General features: G+C 39.8%; 1 protein-coding gene and 1 pseudogene across 3 annotated transcripts in view; both read right to left on the bottom strand.

Moving 5' to 3' along the window:
• The window catches only part of LOC148013591 (putative 2-carboxy-D-arabinitol-1-phosphatase), an 86,008-nt gene extending 73,103 nt beyond the window's left edge, over positions 1–12,905 (bottom strand). Inside the window, exon 1 of one of the 3 annotated variants that reach the window (XM_087668249.1) lies at positions 12,553–12,905. In XM_087668249.1, coding sequence (XP_087524375.1) covers positions 12,553–12,742 — 190 coding nt within the window. In that variant the 5' untranslated portion in view covers positions 12,743–12,905. The remainder of the gene's footprint in view (positions 1–12,552) is intronic. The other 2 variants (XM_087668248.1, XM_087668250.1) reach the window with 2 other exon arrangements.
• On the bottom strand, positions 1,648–10,452 carry LOC148013592 (uncharacterized; annotated as a pseudogene).
• Positions 12,906–18,583: the final 5,678 nt, after the last annotated feature.

Here is an 18,583-nt window from a genome sequence, read left to right on the forward strand (position 1 = left end):
GTTTGTTCTCCATTATCAAAGAAAATCAATGCATACTAATTTCAAATTTTACCCCATGCCTACAAAACTCAATGGCATCATCATCATTGAGTCGATCATTGATTACATCAAGCACCAAACCAACAGATGTTTTGGACTTCTTTCCCTTGGGATCTTCCTGATTTTCAAATTTTTTGGGTTGTTGCCTATTTGGATAGTCCTTCGCCATGTGACCGTCCTATTCACAGACAAAACATGTGTTTGCAGCCCTTAATTCCCTATGTTGTGCAACCATTTTCCAACCCTTTCCTTGCTGTTTTTGCCTCTTATCAACCTTGTTTTCAGTTTTTTCCTTTTCATTAGCCTTTGAAAACTTTTTGCATGGCTTCTCATCATCATCTTGGATGCCTGAATCCTTTCCACACACAGCCAAGCATAGACTATACTAGCGGTCTCTATAAGTTGTGATATGCTAGTCATGGTAATGTTTATTGCAAAAATTTATGATTCCTTTGGGCAGCCCAAAACAATACTTCTCTATTTGCTCATGCAGGGGAATCAAACAATAAGAAGTAATAGGTAACAACACATCCCAAAACTTCTTATTATACTACTCTGGATTTTTGCAATGCGATGCATCCAACTTATTCCAAGCAGTCATCAACCAATTTGAAGCAAACATTTGCTTGAATTGTATCCACCTTGACAATGCTTTACCTTGCATTAGAAGCGTGGACCACCACTACAATGCATTTACCTTCAAGAAAGTGGCTGCCTTTCAAATCTTAGAAGATTCGGTGAAGTTACCACCCTGAATAGGTTACATCAAACTGTTGAATGAAAGTCGATACTTTTAATCTATCTCATGCACCACTAAAGGCCTTAAACTTCACTCCTTGACCACCCTCATCATAATCCTTTGCTAGCCCTTTTGAAGTCAAGTTATCATGAACTAGCAGCTACAAAAAGGATACATTGGCTGTATTTGCATTATATCCAGCATTCAATGAAGCATTTCCATGACTAACATTCATTCCTCGAACCCCATACATACCAAAAGATGCAAATGCATTACATACATGCCACTTTGTGGCACCGGCATCATGCCAGTGCTTCCATACATGGGATTTTGCATTCCACTTACCATCCCGAATTCATTGGACCTTGAATTCCATGCATTGGTTGCTGCATACCATAAAGATTTGTACCATACATCCACACATGCAATCCTTGACCAGCCATAGCATGGAATACTATAACTCTACCAAAGTACCCCAGGTGCCCCATGTTTGGATGCATGCCCTACTACCCAAAATCCCTTGTATTGGCACTACCAAGATGGCCTAGCATTTACATATATTGCACCACTGGCACTAACTACTCTTGGTCATCACCAATCTTTGGTGCATCTTCATGCTCCAATGGCTGCTCTTTGGGTTGGGAGCTTGTTGCTGTCCCATATCTTTTGAGAATGACGTCTTCTTGTTGCCCTTATTGTCCTTTGGAGAATTCAAAAATCTATGGATCCTTAGCCAACCGGGCAAAGATGTCTACTATTGTCCTCAACCAAGCCTTAAACCGGTCATCATATTCTTCATCTCCTTGTTGATCACTAGCATCTTGTGGCCACCAAGAAAGACCTATTTCTTTGTCTACACCCATATTTTCTTATTGTTGTCCATGCTGTGAGCCTATTCCACGATTAGGCATTGCATTTTCCCCTTCATTATGTGCATTTTCAGATTCAGATGCATCATCACTACTTGATCCCATCTCACTATAAGAAGACATATTCGTTGAGATACTCAGTTGAACACAATTTCAGCACTAGAGCAATGTTTCTACTTCCAATAGCCTTCTCTCCACTTGTACAAGGAAGTTTTGCCAAGTGGTAGCCTTCCTAATCCATTTTCCAGCAATTTCCAGCTTTATTAAAATAATTTTCAGAATATTAATTCTGAAAATCAATTTAATAATTATTTCTTGCTCAAAAAATAATTCCACCACCCATCAATTCAACTGGCTAGGCCAAGTTGTCACCCAAGCTTTCTAAAGCACTTATTAGCCCCTAGATAGGCATTAATCAATTAATTAATGCCTAATTCCTAATGTCACCACTGACATTAGTGCCTAATAAGATGATCTAGGCCAAAATTTGTCACTAGATACCACCTAGTACTTGTCAAGCACAACTTATTACAACTTTTGCCTTTGACACCACTAACATCTCAAGTTCCCTAGCATGTCATTGAGACTTAACTGACTTGCACAACACATGCACATCACCTTTGCACATTTGATTCATAACTTAATCAAATGCTAAGCAAAGCATGAAAATTTCACATCCTCCTGGCAAATAGTACCTCTAGTTAAATCAGGGTGGTACGTAGGAATGAATGGTGGTATTAGTGATGCAGAGTCCTCAAAAATCAATGGAGCTGCTGCCAGGAATCCAAGGCATATACAAGGGATAAAGAATCAAGGCACAATGTCATACATCACATTGCTGATGTGCCAATCATATACCTGCATGTGAGTATTAGTAACATGGAATAACAAACTGAAAAAGAATCATAACAGAAATAATACATTCATTACAATTGCAGAGCAAAGGGGAGGAATCAGACTATCAAAGTGGGTGGAGGAATGATTTCAGTATGAGGACTGTATACTGTGGAGAAAAAACCAATACCAATGACAATAATAGGATATAGCCATGGATAGAGAGTTGTGGAGTGCCTAGTTTATGCAGGGGATGAAGGTGAGCAAAATAAACAATACATAACATATACAGATTAGAGGAAATTAATCACAACAGAAAACTACGCATAATGAAGCATTAAGCAGCATCAGGAGCTGTTGCAATAGCCCGGACAGTTTTTTGAAGAAGAAACCAGGAATGTGACAGCTAAAAATAGCAGCATTACTCATAAGGCTGTTTGCAAAAATTGCCATGGAGAGACCACATCAGCCTATAAAGAACAGGCTCCGTGACTTTAGCACCCACAAAGAGAGGAGACAGGAAAAGCATCACAGCGTGAAAGCTTCAGGATTGCCCAACACTCTAATCACTACATAGCTAAAGAGCTATGCTCAGCAGTGAGAAAAAGAGGGTTGAGAATGATAGCAACCCATTTATATAAGAGCCCAACCCCTAAAAAAGTGGGTCTCAGGAAAGGACTCAAAAGGCCAAAACCCATGATTTATTAAAGAAAAGAGTCTTTTCTTCTTCAAATATTAAAACCATAGTCCTTCATCATAAATGTAGCATGAGAGACCATAAGAAAACAAAAAATTGCATTATAATAAGAGTGAAAGCAAGAGCACAGAGAGAGAGAGAGAGAGAGAGAAAGAAAGAAAGAAAGATATGTTAATGCATTCTGAGGCCAATATCAGCCTATGAGACAAAATCATGTACAATGTCGATCATCACTAGACATCAAAATGTGACATGCTGGAAGTGATATACTGTAAAACAAGCCAAGTTGGTGTACAAGACCAAATAGTGCTTGTATAGGGGAGATAGTACATGTCTAGCTGTGTGGCTAAATGATACTCATATATCTAGTTCCACCTAGTTAGGATCGGTGGGTAGAGTATGTCATACATCCTGGATGAAATAGTACGAGGGTAGCATCTAGGTTGGGTCCTCAACTCTATCAACTGCTACTCATGTCGGTGAATCTCCCTCATCACTCTCTATAGTATCGATGTCGGGTACCCTTGTATCCGTGGGCGGTGTGTTGATCTAATCTCCTCAGTTCTCTAGTCTATCAACCCTCTCTATATGGGTACCATGTGGGTGGTCACTATCTGGAAGAAATCAGTAAGCTTTGACTGATGCCCCCCTCTCTATGCAGTGCGAGCTTGTATTAGTGATGTCCGGAGTCTCCAAGTCTCAACTAGGAACTCGCCCAAGTGGTGCTAGTGTGGGAACTCCATAACTAGTCTAAGCGAGGTATCTCCTCCAAATAGTATAGGGTACCTAGCTTGGACTATGCTATAGGCTCTGCATCTACAGACGTAGTGCTTCTCGCTCTCTACCTCCTCCTAGCAAAATCTGCACATCCGCTAAACTCTAAGGATGTGGGCTGCTCTCCCAATCTCGATCTCAAGCTGGTAAAAGAATACCCTAAGCTAGCCAATGGCTATCATCCTCTCATGTGGCATGTATACATCTAGGTATCCAAGTCTCTCAATGAAGCTATCCACAGTAGTCCGCATGAAGTGGTCTCTGTAGTAAGACATCTTCGGCGGGAGGGGCTGCCTGGGTGATAGCTGTTGAGCTAAAATGCATTAGCTTGACTTAAACAGCCCCAAAACATGCTTATTAATGAAGCAAACCTTTTATTTTAAAAACAAACACGATCCTAGAGAGTTTTTGTGTCCCACATACAAAACCCCAATTTGGGTACCCCAAACTTTCTATAAAGGACATGCAACCCACCACTCTCTCCCAATCTCGTTTTTGCAGATTTCAAGTCTTTCAGCTTGCTACCCACACCCCAATCACAGAGCACATCACGGTCCAAGCTGACCATTGCTGTCTACAATAGTCTAGCACCTGTTTCCACCCTTCCACCCACTGTTCGGAGTTGATTTCAGCCTATTGACTGCTACTGCTGGTTTTCCATGCTATTGCTAGCCTGCCAAGTCATCAACCAGCCTATGTTTGCTGTTTGAAGCAAACAACTACACAGTTTTTCCTCTCCTCAGCTGTCGCCTTTTCCTGTAGGCTGTCACCCAACTTTTGCTAGCTGCGTTTAGCAGTTTTCTTTCCCTACAGCTGCTATCGCCCAACCCAAACAGGCTGCATTTTGTTGTTTCTCTCTCGTCACCTGCGTTTTTAGCCTTTCTCTCTCTTCACCTACGTTTTTAGTCTCTCTGTCCTACACTGCCGTCCACGTCAGATCTAGCCTTGGTTGCGTTTGCTAGTGTTCGACATCTTGAGGCTGCCTTGCTACATTTCAAGATCCGTTTGGAGTACGACACACTCTCCAACTCATTATCCATGCCCTAATCCACGAGATACAGAAGTTTGTGGTACAATATTCACTCTCTACATGGTGTGTTTGCTGCATGAGCATTGTATATTCAGCAATCATTCATTTCATTATTATCTATGTTCATTGTCTCTAAGTTACCCTAGCCCTAACTATGTTATGTATTATCAGTTTGTGGTTTGTCGTACGATTGGTATTGTGTTTTTGTGTTTAGAGCATCTCGTCACGATACCTATGTATGTTATACGTATAACTGGTAGAGATCCTATCGCATGAACAAGTTTCTCTCTATGTGGGAGAGGTGTATGAAGGGGGAGTCAAGATCATACTAAAAGGGGGGGAGATCGTCCATGTTGATCCCATATCTTGTAAGCCACTGCTCAACCTGTGCATACCATGAAGTCTCCTATCCTGCCTGAGCTAGCTGCCTTCCGAATGCATGTCACGTACTCTATGTATAAAGCTGATGGTTTGAAAAAGAAGCTCCATCATCATGGGGGTGCAGCGAACTTGGCTCTAATAATCTAATGTGGTACTGATAGTTTGTTGCGGATCATTCGAGAGAATATAATGATCTGTGGTCTCTCAATTTGTGTCCATAGGTATGTAGCCAAGCCGAGGGTCCAAATAGGTGCACCATACATCATGGCTGGTGTGACCAATGTGTCAAATAGCCATCTCCGCGTGCAAGGCTCCCGGAGTGTGCCTGGTGGCACCATCTCTCCATCATGGCCAATGCTGCATATCCTCATGTGAGTCGGTCTCTAGCTGCCTGTGCCATGGTAAATCTCCTGGCAAATGTAGTGAAAGTGATCCCTAAGTAAGTGTACGAGTCCACAATCTCCACCTATTTGCTCCTAGGGTGAAGATTGATCTCCTCCTCATTGGGGCTGATGTGTGAAAGATCAAGATATTGGTTTCCCCAAGATTAACCATCAATCTGCGTTGTGTACAGTAGTCATGAAGGGCATGGAGATGTTGTTATGGACCTTCCTACGACTTAGAGACAAGAATAATATCATTAGCATAAAGCATAATGGAGACAAGTATACCTACTATCTCCACCCCATCTCCACCTCCTCATGTGATGTGATCTTCTATCTCGTTGATGTAGGGACCAACGCCCCTGGTTCATTCCAATGGTGCTGGAGACCATGTCAAAATGTCCTCCTAAGCATCTCACTTGGCCTACCACCCTCTCATATAATGCATAGATGCCCCAAATCATGTTTGATGGGATCCCCACTATCTCCAACCTCTGTAATAGCTATCCTGTGGAACCATATCAAAGGCTTTCCGGAAATCCACAAAGCAGCAATAAAGCCTCTTCTTTCTCACTTTCGCTTACTCAATCATACTCCTCAAGGTGAAGATGTGATTAAGTGTAGATAACCCCCGTCCGGTCCTACTATTCACAATCTCCCTCTCTCTACATATGCACTGAGTTCTACCTCTAGCACCGCTCCATATATCTTTGCCAATGTGTGGCCCACCATGATGGTTCTATAGTTACCTAGATAGAGAGAGAGAGAGAGAGAGAGAGAGAGAGAGAACATGTGACCTGGTTCTTCTTGACATTGCTGCTCCCTAATTGGCTATCGTTCACTCTACTCCAACTATCCTTTCTGTGTGATTTCTTTATGTTAAAGTCCTAATAGTCTTTCGTCTATTTCTCTAATGACCTGATGGTCTGATGTACAGAAAGGAAGAGATATAGAGAGAATGCTGACCTGATGGTCTGATGTAAATATTTACTACTTAATTCAATTATCTTCACCCAAAAAAAAAAAAGAGAACATATGTGTGCATATGAAGATATTGTTCCACTTTCTCAAATTTTGGGATTGTTGGCATAATTGGGTCATCCAGAATGCGTTCATTTTTTATTCACCCTTTGGTGTTCAAGGATATATCTAGGTTCGAGGGTCTTTTGCATTGGCAGTTAGATCTCATTTAGCATGCTAACATCCTCCCTAAGGGCTTGGTTTCCTGACATATGGAAATTTCTTCTGCTCCTTTGCTATGACTTTTATATTCCTCACGTGATTTGATATAATATAACTACCCATTACGGAAAAAAAAAAATTTTGTGTGTGTATGCACGCATGCACATGTACTATGGTGTGTACATCAAACAGTTGGAGTTTTTTATACTTGCATTGAACAATGAATACACTTGTTTTGTACCTACATTGATCACAATGAATGCATTGAGTGCACTATACACATGAGCAAGAGAAGACCAAAAAAACAAATGATAGCTACAATGAATGCCCCTCTGCTACTTTCAAATGTCAGTGAAGAACCCTACACTAAAGGGTTATTGTGTGTAAGGAGACGCTGAGAGTGAATGACCTACCCAATGACAAAAAGACACACAAAAGCTTCAAGAATAATGAATGAATTGGAACTAAGGCAATGCATGGTGAGAAACTTTGGTTTGTTAGGATGGAAATATATTTGTATGTGAAGAGCTCAGATAGAATAAAGGCAGATGGATGAATTGCTAATCAACCGTTGTGCCACAAAGAAACATGAGATGTAGAACCACGTACAAAATCGACATGCAAAAGGCAATTGCTCTCATGAGGATGGGAATCAAAAAGAATGGAGAGAGATGCAAGGACAATTGATTATTGGATGCCTGCATGGTTGAAAAAGAGACCATCCCAAAGCTATAGGAGGAGTTAAAGCTTGCAAACAAGAGGTTAGAAGCACAAAGATGGAACAAAGGAAATGCAAGTAGCCTAAATTAAAAAAGAGGGGTAGAAAAAGATGCAAGAAGTAGATGCCCGCATGGCTGCAAAAGATAACATCATCTTGCAACTGCAAAGGGAGTTAATGGCTTACAATGAGACATTTGAAACACAAAAAGATGGATAAAGCACAGCCATACCAACCCAAGTGCAAAAAAAGCATGAAATCCTTTGCAGAGTCAACAAAGAAAACAAATGTAGAGATAGACAAGAATGCGAATGGATAGGTACGGTCAAGAAAAATAAGGGTGTGTTGGCCAACATAATGGAAGTCATGAATGAGGCACTTGAAGAGGAGGCTACGAAACATGCAAGGGCCTTGCATGTGTGGGTCATAGGCTAGAATGAGAAGACCCATGCCTAAATATTAAAGTTTGTAGACCTTGAGAAGAGGAGAGCCTTCCTCTTCAAGATAATTACCCTAAAAGGAGAAAAATATACTTGAATGATGATCCCACGCAAAAAAATATACTTGAATGATGATCCCACGCCTATTGATTGGCCAATAGAAGGGAGCACAAGCCATGCATCCTAGAGGCTAGAAAGGAAGGGAAATGGACAATCTATCTGCATCATAGATACTCATGCAAGAGCACCATTCAACATGACTATATGAGGGCTATTAGACATTGAAGTTATCTATATGAGATTGCATTAGATCTCTAAGATTGTTGCAAGATACATTCGAGATAAAGGAAAAATATTGTACTGTATACAATGACACAAAAATGTATAAGCAAAAGATTACAATCAATGCAAGGTTACAAAAGGGATGCAGGAGTTACTTCCTAAGTACTCACAGTTATAGCATTTCCCCTTAGCACCGACCATTGGAGTCATCTCCTTGAGTCCTCAACCCCTACTTAGCAAGAGATCAAACCTAACGTATCAATCTTGATTATGAGCTACAATCATTTTCAATTCACGAAGAGGACCAAGTTCACCACTACTAGCTCACCAAAGTTAGATGACGATTCAGTCACATTTTACTTAAACAAGCTGCCTCCTAAATACTTCCACTTTATGTAGTACATCATTTCATTACCCTAATTGCCAATCCTCTATGAGTTTGAATGCCACTTATTACATTACGTGTGGCTCCATGATCAAGTCCATATGAAGTCCTCTTCTCTATTGACACTTTCAGAGGGGGCTTTGGTAACCACTTCTTCAAAGCCAAAAGCAAAGGTGGCAAGAACTCTCAAGACCAGAAGGCAACCCAAACCAAGGGTGACACCTCTTCCTCCAATTAAACCAAAGAAACTAAACCCCTCTAGCAGCAACTCCCTAAAAAGAATAGGTTTGCACACATTGCTCACATTCGGGCCTTATAGATGAGGAGTGTCGTACTAAGACCCAAGGTCTTTTGGTTAAGAGATCTCATCACGCCGCAACTCTATCCGTGGCTAGTACTCCCCCTAGACAATCAAGTGGGGCTACACCTCCAATTGCCGCACCGACTACTCCTACTCCTCCGAGAACACATCCACCTCGGTGGCACACCACTAGATATGTAGCATATGGACAGCCCCTCCTATTTGGATGATTGTTCTGCTAAACCCACTCCATAGATTTTCCACCACATGCACTTCTAGGCAACATTCCGGGGTCTCCTCATATACCCCCACCTTGCCATGAGTTTCATTGGTAGAGACCTACTCATGGATGTGCACAATGGTGACCACACACTTGGGCTAGAACTCTTAAGGTACTCTAGACAAATGTAGATTTTCCTCGATACTATTAGTTCCTTAGGCTATTGAGTCAGGCCCATAGGCTAATTTATCTTTAGGCTACTTAAGCTTACCCCGACCAAGATCTTTTCTACTACACATAGCTGCCCTGCCTCAGAATGAAAGGGTTTGCTGCTGTCCAACTGCTCCAAACAGTGCCAAACACTGCCTAGGTGATTCCATGCTGTTGTCTTTAAATCAACCACAGATCCAGCTGGCTGCCACATCATCAGCTCAGCTTTCCAGACCTACCCAAACTGCTGAATGCAGCTCATTCAGCTTGACAACTGCTCAACACTGTTGTGTTTTGCACTTATCTTGCACAGCAGTGCTACTGGTTGGAATCCTAAAGTGAAAGCACTACGCATTTCCCCACCCAACTGCTGGCTGGCCACTCTCTTCGAGATCTATATAAGTACAACGCATTCCTGCTGATTTGTGGCATCATTGACGAGGACTCCAACACCACACAGCCCCCACCTCAAGTGGCAGTGGTTTGTGTGGGCCTTCTGCCTTTCCAAAAACCTCTTCTGCTTAGACTACATTGTAGTTGGGTCCTTCTACTCCTTGAGCATCCTTTCATTTGTATCTCACTTGTTCGTTCATGTTTCATTATCATTTCCTTTCATGTGAGCATACATTTGTTACTGGTGTTGTCCATACACTCTATGCTCTCTTAGCCCACATAGGTGTCAAGTCTCAGATCCTCATATGCCACATCAGCATTCACAACCACCTGGTACTCCTCAACCAGCCTGACATGCAGCTACAGACCACCCAAACACAGATTTCTCACCATATCTGGGACTTCTTATGCCCAGTCTGCAACCCCAACTGCCCACGTTGTTGCGAAACACCAAATTGCAGCAACTTATGACATTGAATGTCTGCAACTCTAAATGCAGCCTCTGCTGCCCAGACTGCTGCTACCACCCAACAATCCCCTTCACCATTGGCATCCAAGAGGAAATCTATGTACATTCTCATCTATTGCATCTTGGATTTCAGAATAGCCCTACCGAGGCTACTCTTTAGATTCAACATCGGGGATCTTATTTTATTATTCTTGTGCTTTATGTTGATGACATGCTTGTCACTGGACCAATGCTGGTCATATTGCAGCATTTAAGGCTGATTTGCAGCAAACTTTTTCCATGATAGATCTTGGTATACTTCACTATTATTTGGGTATCCAATTTGCCACCATTGAGGGGGGCACCATGGTACCCCACCAACAAGTGCTGGTTGGCTGCTCTCATTCGGGATATATACGAGTCATGATACACTCCACCTTGCTATTTATGGCCTCATACAACTCTACTTTCAGCAGCAGCACATCTTCTAGCATTCCTAATCTATACATGGACCTACCACTTACTTCTACTGCTAAGCCTTAACCCCTCATCTGACTTCTACTACAATTCGCACCTACGTACTGCTTGTGCTATATTGTATCTGTTTTTTCACCACTGTAGAGGATCATTGCACTTGCCATTTCATTTCCTAGTACATTTCCACCTTATAGAGCATGGCCATTGATTTGTTGTTCATGGAGTTCATACTTAATGCACTTGATTAGCCCATTTGTTCTCACACTTGGTGTCCATTGCTTTGTGCTTCTATGATGTACTAGTATGGCTTGTGCCATGTCATGTGTGCAAGTTGAATTTGTGTTGGTGTTTCAAACATGCCTTCCCTTGCAACAAAAGAAGCAATGGACTCACTTCTAATTCTTCTTAGAGAAAGGCACCACTACTTCCTCTCCACCACCACCACCAACAGAAAGAGAGGACATCACTGTGTCTGGAAAGCCATTTCCAAGAGATAAAGAGGACACTCCATCAAAGACGAGTGCCAAAACTAACAGTTCAATGCCTTGGAGACCTTACCAGGCTCGAAAGGAAGCTTAGGAAGCACCAAAACACTCAGCTGCTCAGGAAAAAGGATTCATACTTAACTGGTCAAAGCCAAGTTCCAACACATCAACTCCAGAGAAACTTCACATCATACTTGTGCCAAGTAAGAAAAAGAAATTTTGCACTAAATCCGGTGTCTTGAGTTCATTCTAGCAATCAAAGGTGTCAAGCCCGATACCCTATATATTATATTGCTTTCTGAAAGAGCTATGTATAGAACTCCCTCCCACCCATTTATGTCCAATGGCCAATATATTAACACTCTTTAGGAATGCGTGAAGTCCTCAAAGATTTCGTGGTGTTAGTTTTAAGTGTACGGTTTGGACCATTGTTGACAAAGATTGGAGCCATGGCAGATGGAGGGGTGGCAGCCCTATTAAAAGAGCATGGCAGGTGAGTGTAAATAGCTAGACTTATGTGATACAGCATAGCTTTTCACAACCATTACAAATTTTCGCCCAAACACATCAAATAACTTGATCCTGCTTTCCAGCTAGGATAGTACCAATGACAACCCACACCCACCGTAGCAAGTCCAACCTCTCTCTATTAAAATGTCTACTTCTCCAAGTACAGCTGCAAAAGTAAATGGAGATTTTCACCATTATGTTTAAGCAATAAATGAATTTTTCGTTCAAATATCTCATAAAAGAAAGAAGAACAATATGCTATGAATTCTGTTGATACATTGTATAAAGCTTGTTTGTGTTCGAAGATAGATGTTACTAAAGATCTGAAGTAGCGCAAGTATTGGGAAAGCAACAATCCATTTGCTCACGCTTGTAAGGTGTACACTGGGACCAGCATGAGGTAGTATTAACTGAATGTGCAAGGAGCTGAATTAATGCCTGTGCATCTTCATTTTTGTGTTAAATTGGTGGTCCTTATGTTAATCTTCATGTCAATTACCATGGGAGTAATACACAGTTTACAGCTGAGGTGATAGATTTCGTATATTATTCTCATATTAAGTCGGTAATTATGTAAAACGGTTGACTGTATGTACTATGTGAATCTTCACGTGTATTTTCATCTCAGTTGTTACGTGAAATGGTACCAGCTAGAGGAGCTGAAACGATGACTTCCATAGACTTAATTTTCAGGTTGAGCCTGCAGTTAATGCGAAAGAATTGTCCAATGAGTTCTCGGAATCCAGAGCTAAAACCTGGCAAGTGATCGTGCTGGTTGGACACGCAAAGGGGCTTGATGCGATTACTATTCTTCTTCGTGCTCGCCCGTCTGCTCGGCAGGCATGGGGCGGGCTTCCGCTTGGATTCAGCGACGGAAGAGAGCTTGCCATCTGCCGGCGGGCACACGAACGCAGAGGAAGAGAGGAGAGCCGAGACCAGATGCATGGCGAGGGGAGGCCTGCGGTTGATAGGTAGCGACGATGAGTGCAGCCCGCATCTCCGTGTGATTGATTACTGACTTCCAAGCTTTCAGCACCTCCACTCGTTATACGGGACCGTTCTAGAAATTAGAATTCCTTGCCCCTTCGCAACAAAAAAACCCATCCATACCATGCATTGTTTACCCACCAACATGAATAAATAAATATATGGACCCTTAATGTCAAGCAATTAGAAAAGAACCCATCACATTTTTTCTTTCAAAGGTTTTGTTCCTCTTAGACCCACAAAGCCCAACACCTACAAGGGGAGGTGCCTCCTATTAGCCATGAAACAACATAGGCATCTCCTATGAATACCAAGGATAATCCATGAGCCAAGTAAATAGCAGAGCTTGATTACAATTGGGATTCTCCTCCTCATGCCACCTGCCAACAAGAGGGTTCATTCGAGTGTTAAGGAACAAGAGTCCCAATCTCAGTAACACTCCGTGTGAACATAGGTGCCCCCAGCCATGATAAAAGAAGGTTAAATTCCAATAAAATTAAGTGCAAAAACTCAAAAAAGAAGGCTACATTGTGTCAAAAGTGAGTGCATTGTGCTACAAATTAAGAAATGGCATCATAATCCTGCAACAAACATACAAATATGTAAGTTGAAGGTTCTTATACCAGCTTGTCGAAAATCTTTTTGGTGATGATTGATCCCATGAGAATTATTCTTGTTTTAGTTGCTTGTTTCCTAGGTCCTTTTGTTTTGCATGCATGACTTGTATAAATGAGAATTTTGATTACTCCTTCATAAGACTCATTATGATCACATGTGATAACCATCTTATTTTCATGAAACATATTCGCATATTTTCTTGCTCCTTTCCAATGCCCTTTAAATCCACAAGTGACATCTTAACACCTTTATCTCCTCCACATGTGACACCCATCCATGATCCCACCAACAATTATTCCCATTTCAATTGCTACCATTTATGGCCACATGTCACATCCATCCCATGAGAACTATTTGCATTTCTTTAATTGCTCCTTTCTAAAACCCTTCTAGCCCACATGTGACACTTGTACAATCACAACCATGCCTCCTCAAATCATTCCATCTAATATTGGTTCCATTGCACAAAAGTGGTATGCTCCCTTTTGATTTCTCCTTTTAAAGTATTTCTCATGGGTTTTGCCTAGGTATTGTATTCAACATTGGTAAAGGTATTTCATGGCTGCCTTCAACTCATTTTTGAGATTGTCATATCTTATGCCTTAATCTATGCACATGTAATGCATGCTACTTTTCATTTTCAATTTAGTTGGCTCTCTACCAATTAACAAGTTTATATCTAACTAATCCAATTATTAACCCAATGTAGACGCACCTATGACACATATTGGGAATAACTTATTCACATCAGTTTAGATATTGGCTCTCTTTTGATGAATGAGTCTTCTTCCTTCATAATAATCACTAGAACTCTAGGTCGCTTCACGGCAAGTTCGTTGCCCCAAAGCAGTAAGTGAAGTTGTCATGCTATCACATGGCAACTTCACTCAACAATCCATTTCTCATCTTTCTCTCTCCTCTTTTTCCTCTTTGTTACTAATTTTTTTATTCACCTTCTCTCTCTCTCTCTCTTTTAAATTTTATCATTCCTCTATATTATTTTCTCTCTCTCTGTTTATATTCTCTCTTCTTCTTCTTCTTCTTCTTCTTCTTCTTCTCTCTCTCTCTCTCTCTCTCTCTCTCTCTCTCTCTCTCTCTCTCTCTCTCTCTCTCCCAGTCTCTCTTATAATTCTTTCTCTTTATGTTCATATTCTCTCTTTTTTTCCTCTCTCTCTATCCCCTTTTCTTCTCCTCCCCTTTCTCCTATTTTTTCTTTTTTTCTTCTCTCCCTCTCTCTTTTAAATTTTATATTCACTCACTCACTCACACACACACACTCTCTCTCTCTCTCTCTCTCTCTCTCTCTCAAAATATATTTAAATTTAAAATAGACTTTTCTCTTTTCTCTTTTTTCCCATCTCTCTTCCTCTTTTCCTCTTTCTTCTTCTTCTTCTCTCTTTCTCTCTCTTCTCCTGCTTTTCTTCTCTCTCCTCTCATTTCCTTCTCTCTTCCTCTCCTCTTTTTTCCTTTTTTCTATTATTCTCTCTTTAAATTCTTTTTTTTCTTTTAAAAATATATATTTTCTCTCTCTATAATTCTCTCTCTCTCTCTGTTTAAATTCTTTCTCTTCTTCTTCTTTTCCCTCTCTCCTTTTCTTCTCTTCCCACTTTTCTTCTCTCTCTCTCTCTCTCTCTCTCTCTCTCTCTCTCTCTCTCTCTCTCTCTCTCTCTTTTCTTCTCCCCCCTCTTTTTTTTAAATTTTGCTCTCTTAAATTTTATATTTCCTCTCTCTATAATTGTCTTTCTCTCCGTTTTTCCTCACTCCCCTTCTCTTCTCTCTCTCTCTCTCTCTCTCTCTCTCTCTCTCTCTCTCTCTCTCTCTCTCTCTCTCTGTGAGTTAGTTTAACTTTTAATTTAAACTTTTCTTTTACTTAAATATTTTTAAAAAAAATTAATTTAAAGTTTTTCTAACATAGTTTTTCACACACTTTAAGAGGGTCTCTCTCACTTAGTTTAACTTTTTAATTTAAACTTTTCTTTTAATTAAATATTTTAAAAGCTTTTTTAATTTAAAGTTTAATTAAATATTTAATTAAAAAGAAAGTTTAAATTAAAAGTTTAATCTAATTGAGAGAGAGAGAGAGAGAGAGAGAGAGAGAGAGAGAGAGAGAGAAGAAGAAGAAGAAGAAGAAGAAGAGAGGAGGGGGGAAAGAGACAAGAGAATAGTCTTTTTTAATTAAATATTTTTCTTCTCCCCCTCCCTCCCTCTCTCTCATGTGTAGGGACTAGGTTTCTCTCTCTCTCTCTTCTCTCTCTATCTCTCTCTCTCTCTCTCTCAATTAGATTAAACTTTTAATTTAAAATTTCTTTTTAATTAAATATTTTTAAGAGTACTTTTTAATTTAAAGTTTTTAAAACATAGTTTTTTACACACTTTGAGAGAGAGATAGAAGAAGGAGAAGGATAATGATAAAAAGAAGAAGAAGAAGAAAGAGAAAAAGATAGAAAGAGAGGGGAAAGAGAAAAGAGAATAGTCCTCTTTAAATATAGTTTTTGACTTAGAGAGAGACATGTAGGAAGTATGTCATTTGAAAGAGAGAGAAAATAGGGGGAGAGAAAGGGAAGGAGAGAAAAGAGAAAAATAGAGAGAGAATAAAATATATATAGAGAGAAAAGAGAGCGAGAGAAAAAAACTTGAAAGAGAAAGAGAGAGGAAAAGAAAAATAAAGAGAGAGAGAGAGAGAGAGAGAAAGAGAGAGAAACTGAGAGAAATATACAAAAAGCAAAAAAGGAAGATGAGGAGAGGGGGAGGAAACAGAGAGAAAGAGAATTATAGAGAGAGAAAATGTAAAATTTAAGAGAGAGAGAGAGAGAAAAGAAAAAAGAAAAAGAGGAGAGAGAGGGAAGAGAGACAGAGAGAAGAAAAGGAGAGAAAAAATAAAAGAAGAAGAAGAGAGAATTTGAACACAAAGAGATAGAGAGAGGAAAGATAAAATTTAAAAGAAAGAGAAAAAAACTTTAAAGAGAGAAGAAGAAAAAAAGGAAAAAGAGAAGAGAGAAGGAAAAGAGAGGAGAGGAAGAGAGAAAAAAAGCAGGGAGAGAGAGAGAATAAGAAGAAGAAAGAGGAAAAGAGGAAGAGAGACGAAAAAAAGAGAAAAGAGAAAAGTCTTTTTTAAATTTAAGTATTTTTTGAGAGAGAGAGGAAGGGAGAGAGAAAAAGAAGAGAGGGGAGAAGAGAAAGGCAGAGAAAATATAAAATTTAGAAGAGAGAGGGAGAGAAGAAAAAAATGAAAATTAGGTGAAAGGAGAGAAGAAAAGGGGGCACAGAGAGAGAGAGAGAGAATAAAAGGGGAGAGAGAGAGAGAGAGAGAGAGAGAGGAGAAGAAGAGAGACAATATAAGCATAAAGAGAGAGAATTATATATAGGAAAAAGATAAAATTCACATACTTTAAGAGAGACTAGGGGGAAGAGAGAGAGAGAGAGAGAGAGAGAGAGAGAGAAATATTTAAAAAGAGAATGAAGAGAGATAGAGAAGAATAAGAAAAAAAGAAAAAAGAGGAGAGGGAGAAAGAAGGAAAAGAGAGGAGAGAGGGGGGAGAATAAAAGGAGCGAAAGAGAGAGAGAGAGAGATAGAACCAGGAGAGGAGAAAAAATAAACTAAAATAGAAGGAGAATAGAAGGCAGAGAAAGAGAGAGAGAGAGAGAGAGAAAAGCTAGAAACATAGAGGGAAAAGAAGAGAGAGAAAGATGAGAAATTGATTGTTGAGCAAAGTTGTTGTGCGATGTGCTTCAGGAAGCGAAGTTGCTGCGAAGCGGCCTAGTGTTTTGTGCGTGCTTCACTAGTGTTTAATTGAAAGGAAAGTTTAAATTAAAAAGTTTAACATAACTATGAGAGAGAGAGAGAGAGAGAGAGAGAGCCTAGACCCTACAATGAGAGAGAATGGGGAAGGGGGAGGGGCTTTTAATTAAAAAGGGGAGGGGCAAGAGAAAATGAGAGATTACACATGGGAGAAAGGGGAGGGGAAGGGGTTTTAATTAAAAAGGGAGGTTTGGAAAATGTTGTAGGTTCAGGAAGCCCTTTAGAGGTTTGGGGCTTTCGAGCCTACAACCAAAATAATATAGTAATAAGATATATGCCTTAATATTCTTATATTCTCAACATAATGTACACTTTTGTCTCTTGCCAATTTTTCTCAGTTCCATGAAGAAACTCTAAGTTGTCTCTTGCTAATATTTCCATCATCCACCAAGCTTGAAACTTTCCTTTAAGCTTTATTGAATCCACTTGTTGAAGCTTAAACAAAGTAGATTATCAATTTTATCTAATCCTCATAAGTGTTGGAATTTTTGGCACTCAAAAGTGGGTTAAAAAGAAATGGATATTGTTCATCCTTTGATCATATTAACGAAACTAGAGTTGTACTGTGACACCTCAAATGAGAGCCTTGTCATTCTTGTGATATTTTAATATCTTTTTTAACGAAAATAAGTTAAATTTTAGGTGAGATTTAATGCATGCCATGGTTTTTTGTAGAGAAAATTAGTAGTTCAATAATATTGATGCAATGCCTTTTATATTTACCAAAGTGATGCCACTAGTGTAAATATTATTATTTATTAGGGCACTTATTACTTTGATGTGATTGGCTATTGATCATTGTTAGACTATGTTCTTTTGATGGGACGAATATTTTGTAACATTAGAAGAGTGGTTTTGACCTTAAGAGGCAAGGCTTTCAAGCAAAGGAAAGAAAAAAACTTTAAGAACCCAAATTATTAGAGAAAGCAATGCTTTCAAGCCAAGGAAAGTAAACAGCTTTAGAACCTAGATTGGATGCAAATTGTTATTTTGAGCACAAAAGCAATAAGGCAACTCTCTAAATACATGCATGAGTGAGGTGTCTCTCATGCTTGGAGGGAGATTATACCCAAACTTATCTGGTGGCTTCTTATCTATCTTGGTTTTGTAACTTATTTCAAGTTTTGGTTCATCATAATTAAGCTATGGTAAAAGAAGTTAGCAATTGTATCAAAGTTCATGCTTGATTAGACCATTAGCCTCTTTCATCTATGGCTTCTCCTTCATCATCCATCATCCCATCCATCCATATCTCCTACCCCATGGACAGAGCTTTTACATAGTGGATGAAGCCCATGGAAACAACCCCTTTCTCTACAAAACCACTTCCTATGGTGAAAGAGGTTAAGATTAGTATCACACTTTGCACTTGATTAGACCAT

Source organism: Lygodium microphyllum, chromosome 26 (assembly GCF_053477565.2).
Source record: "Lygodium microphyllum isolate KBCC chromosome 26, Lygodium_microphyllum_v1.1.10, whole genome shotgun sequence".
NCBI classification, from domain to species: Eukaryota; Viridiplantae; Streptophyta; class Polypodiopsida; order Schizaeales; family Lygodiaceae; genus Lygodium; species Lygodium microphyllum.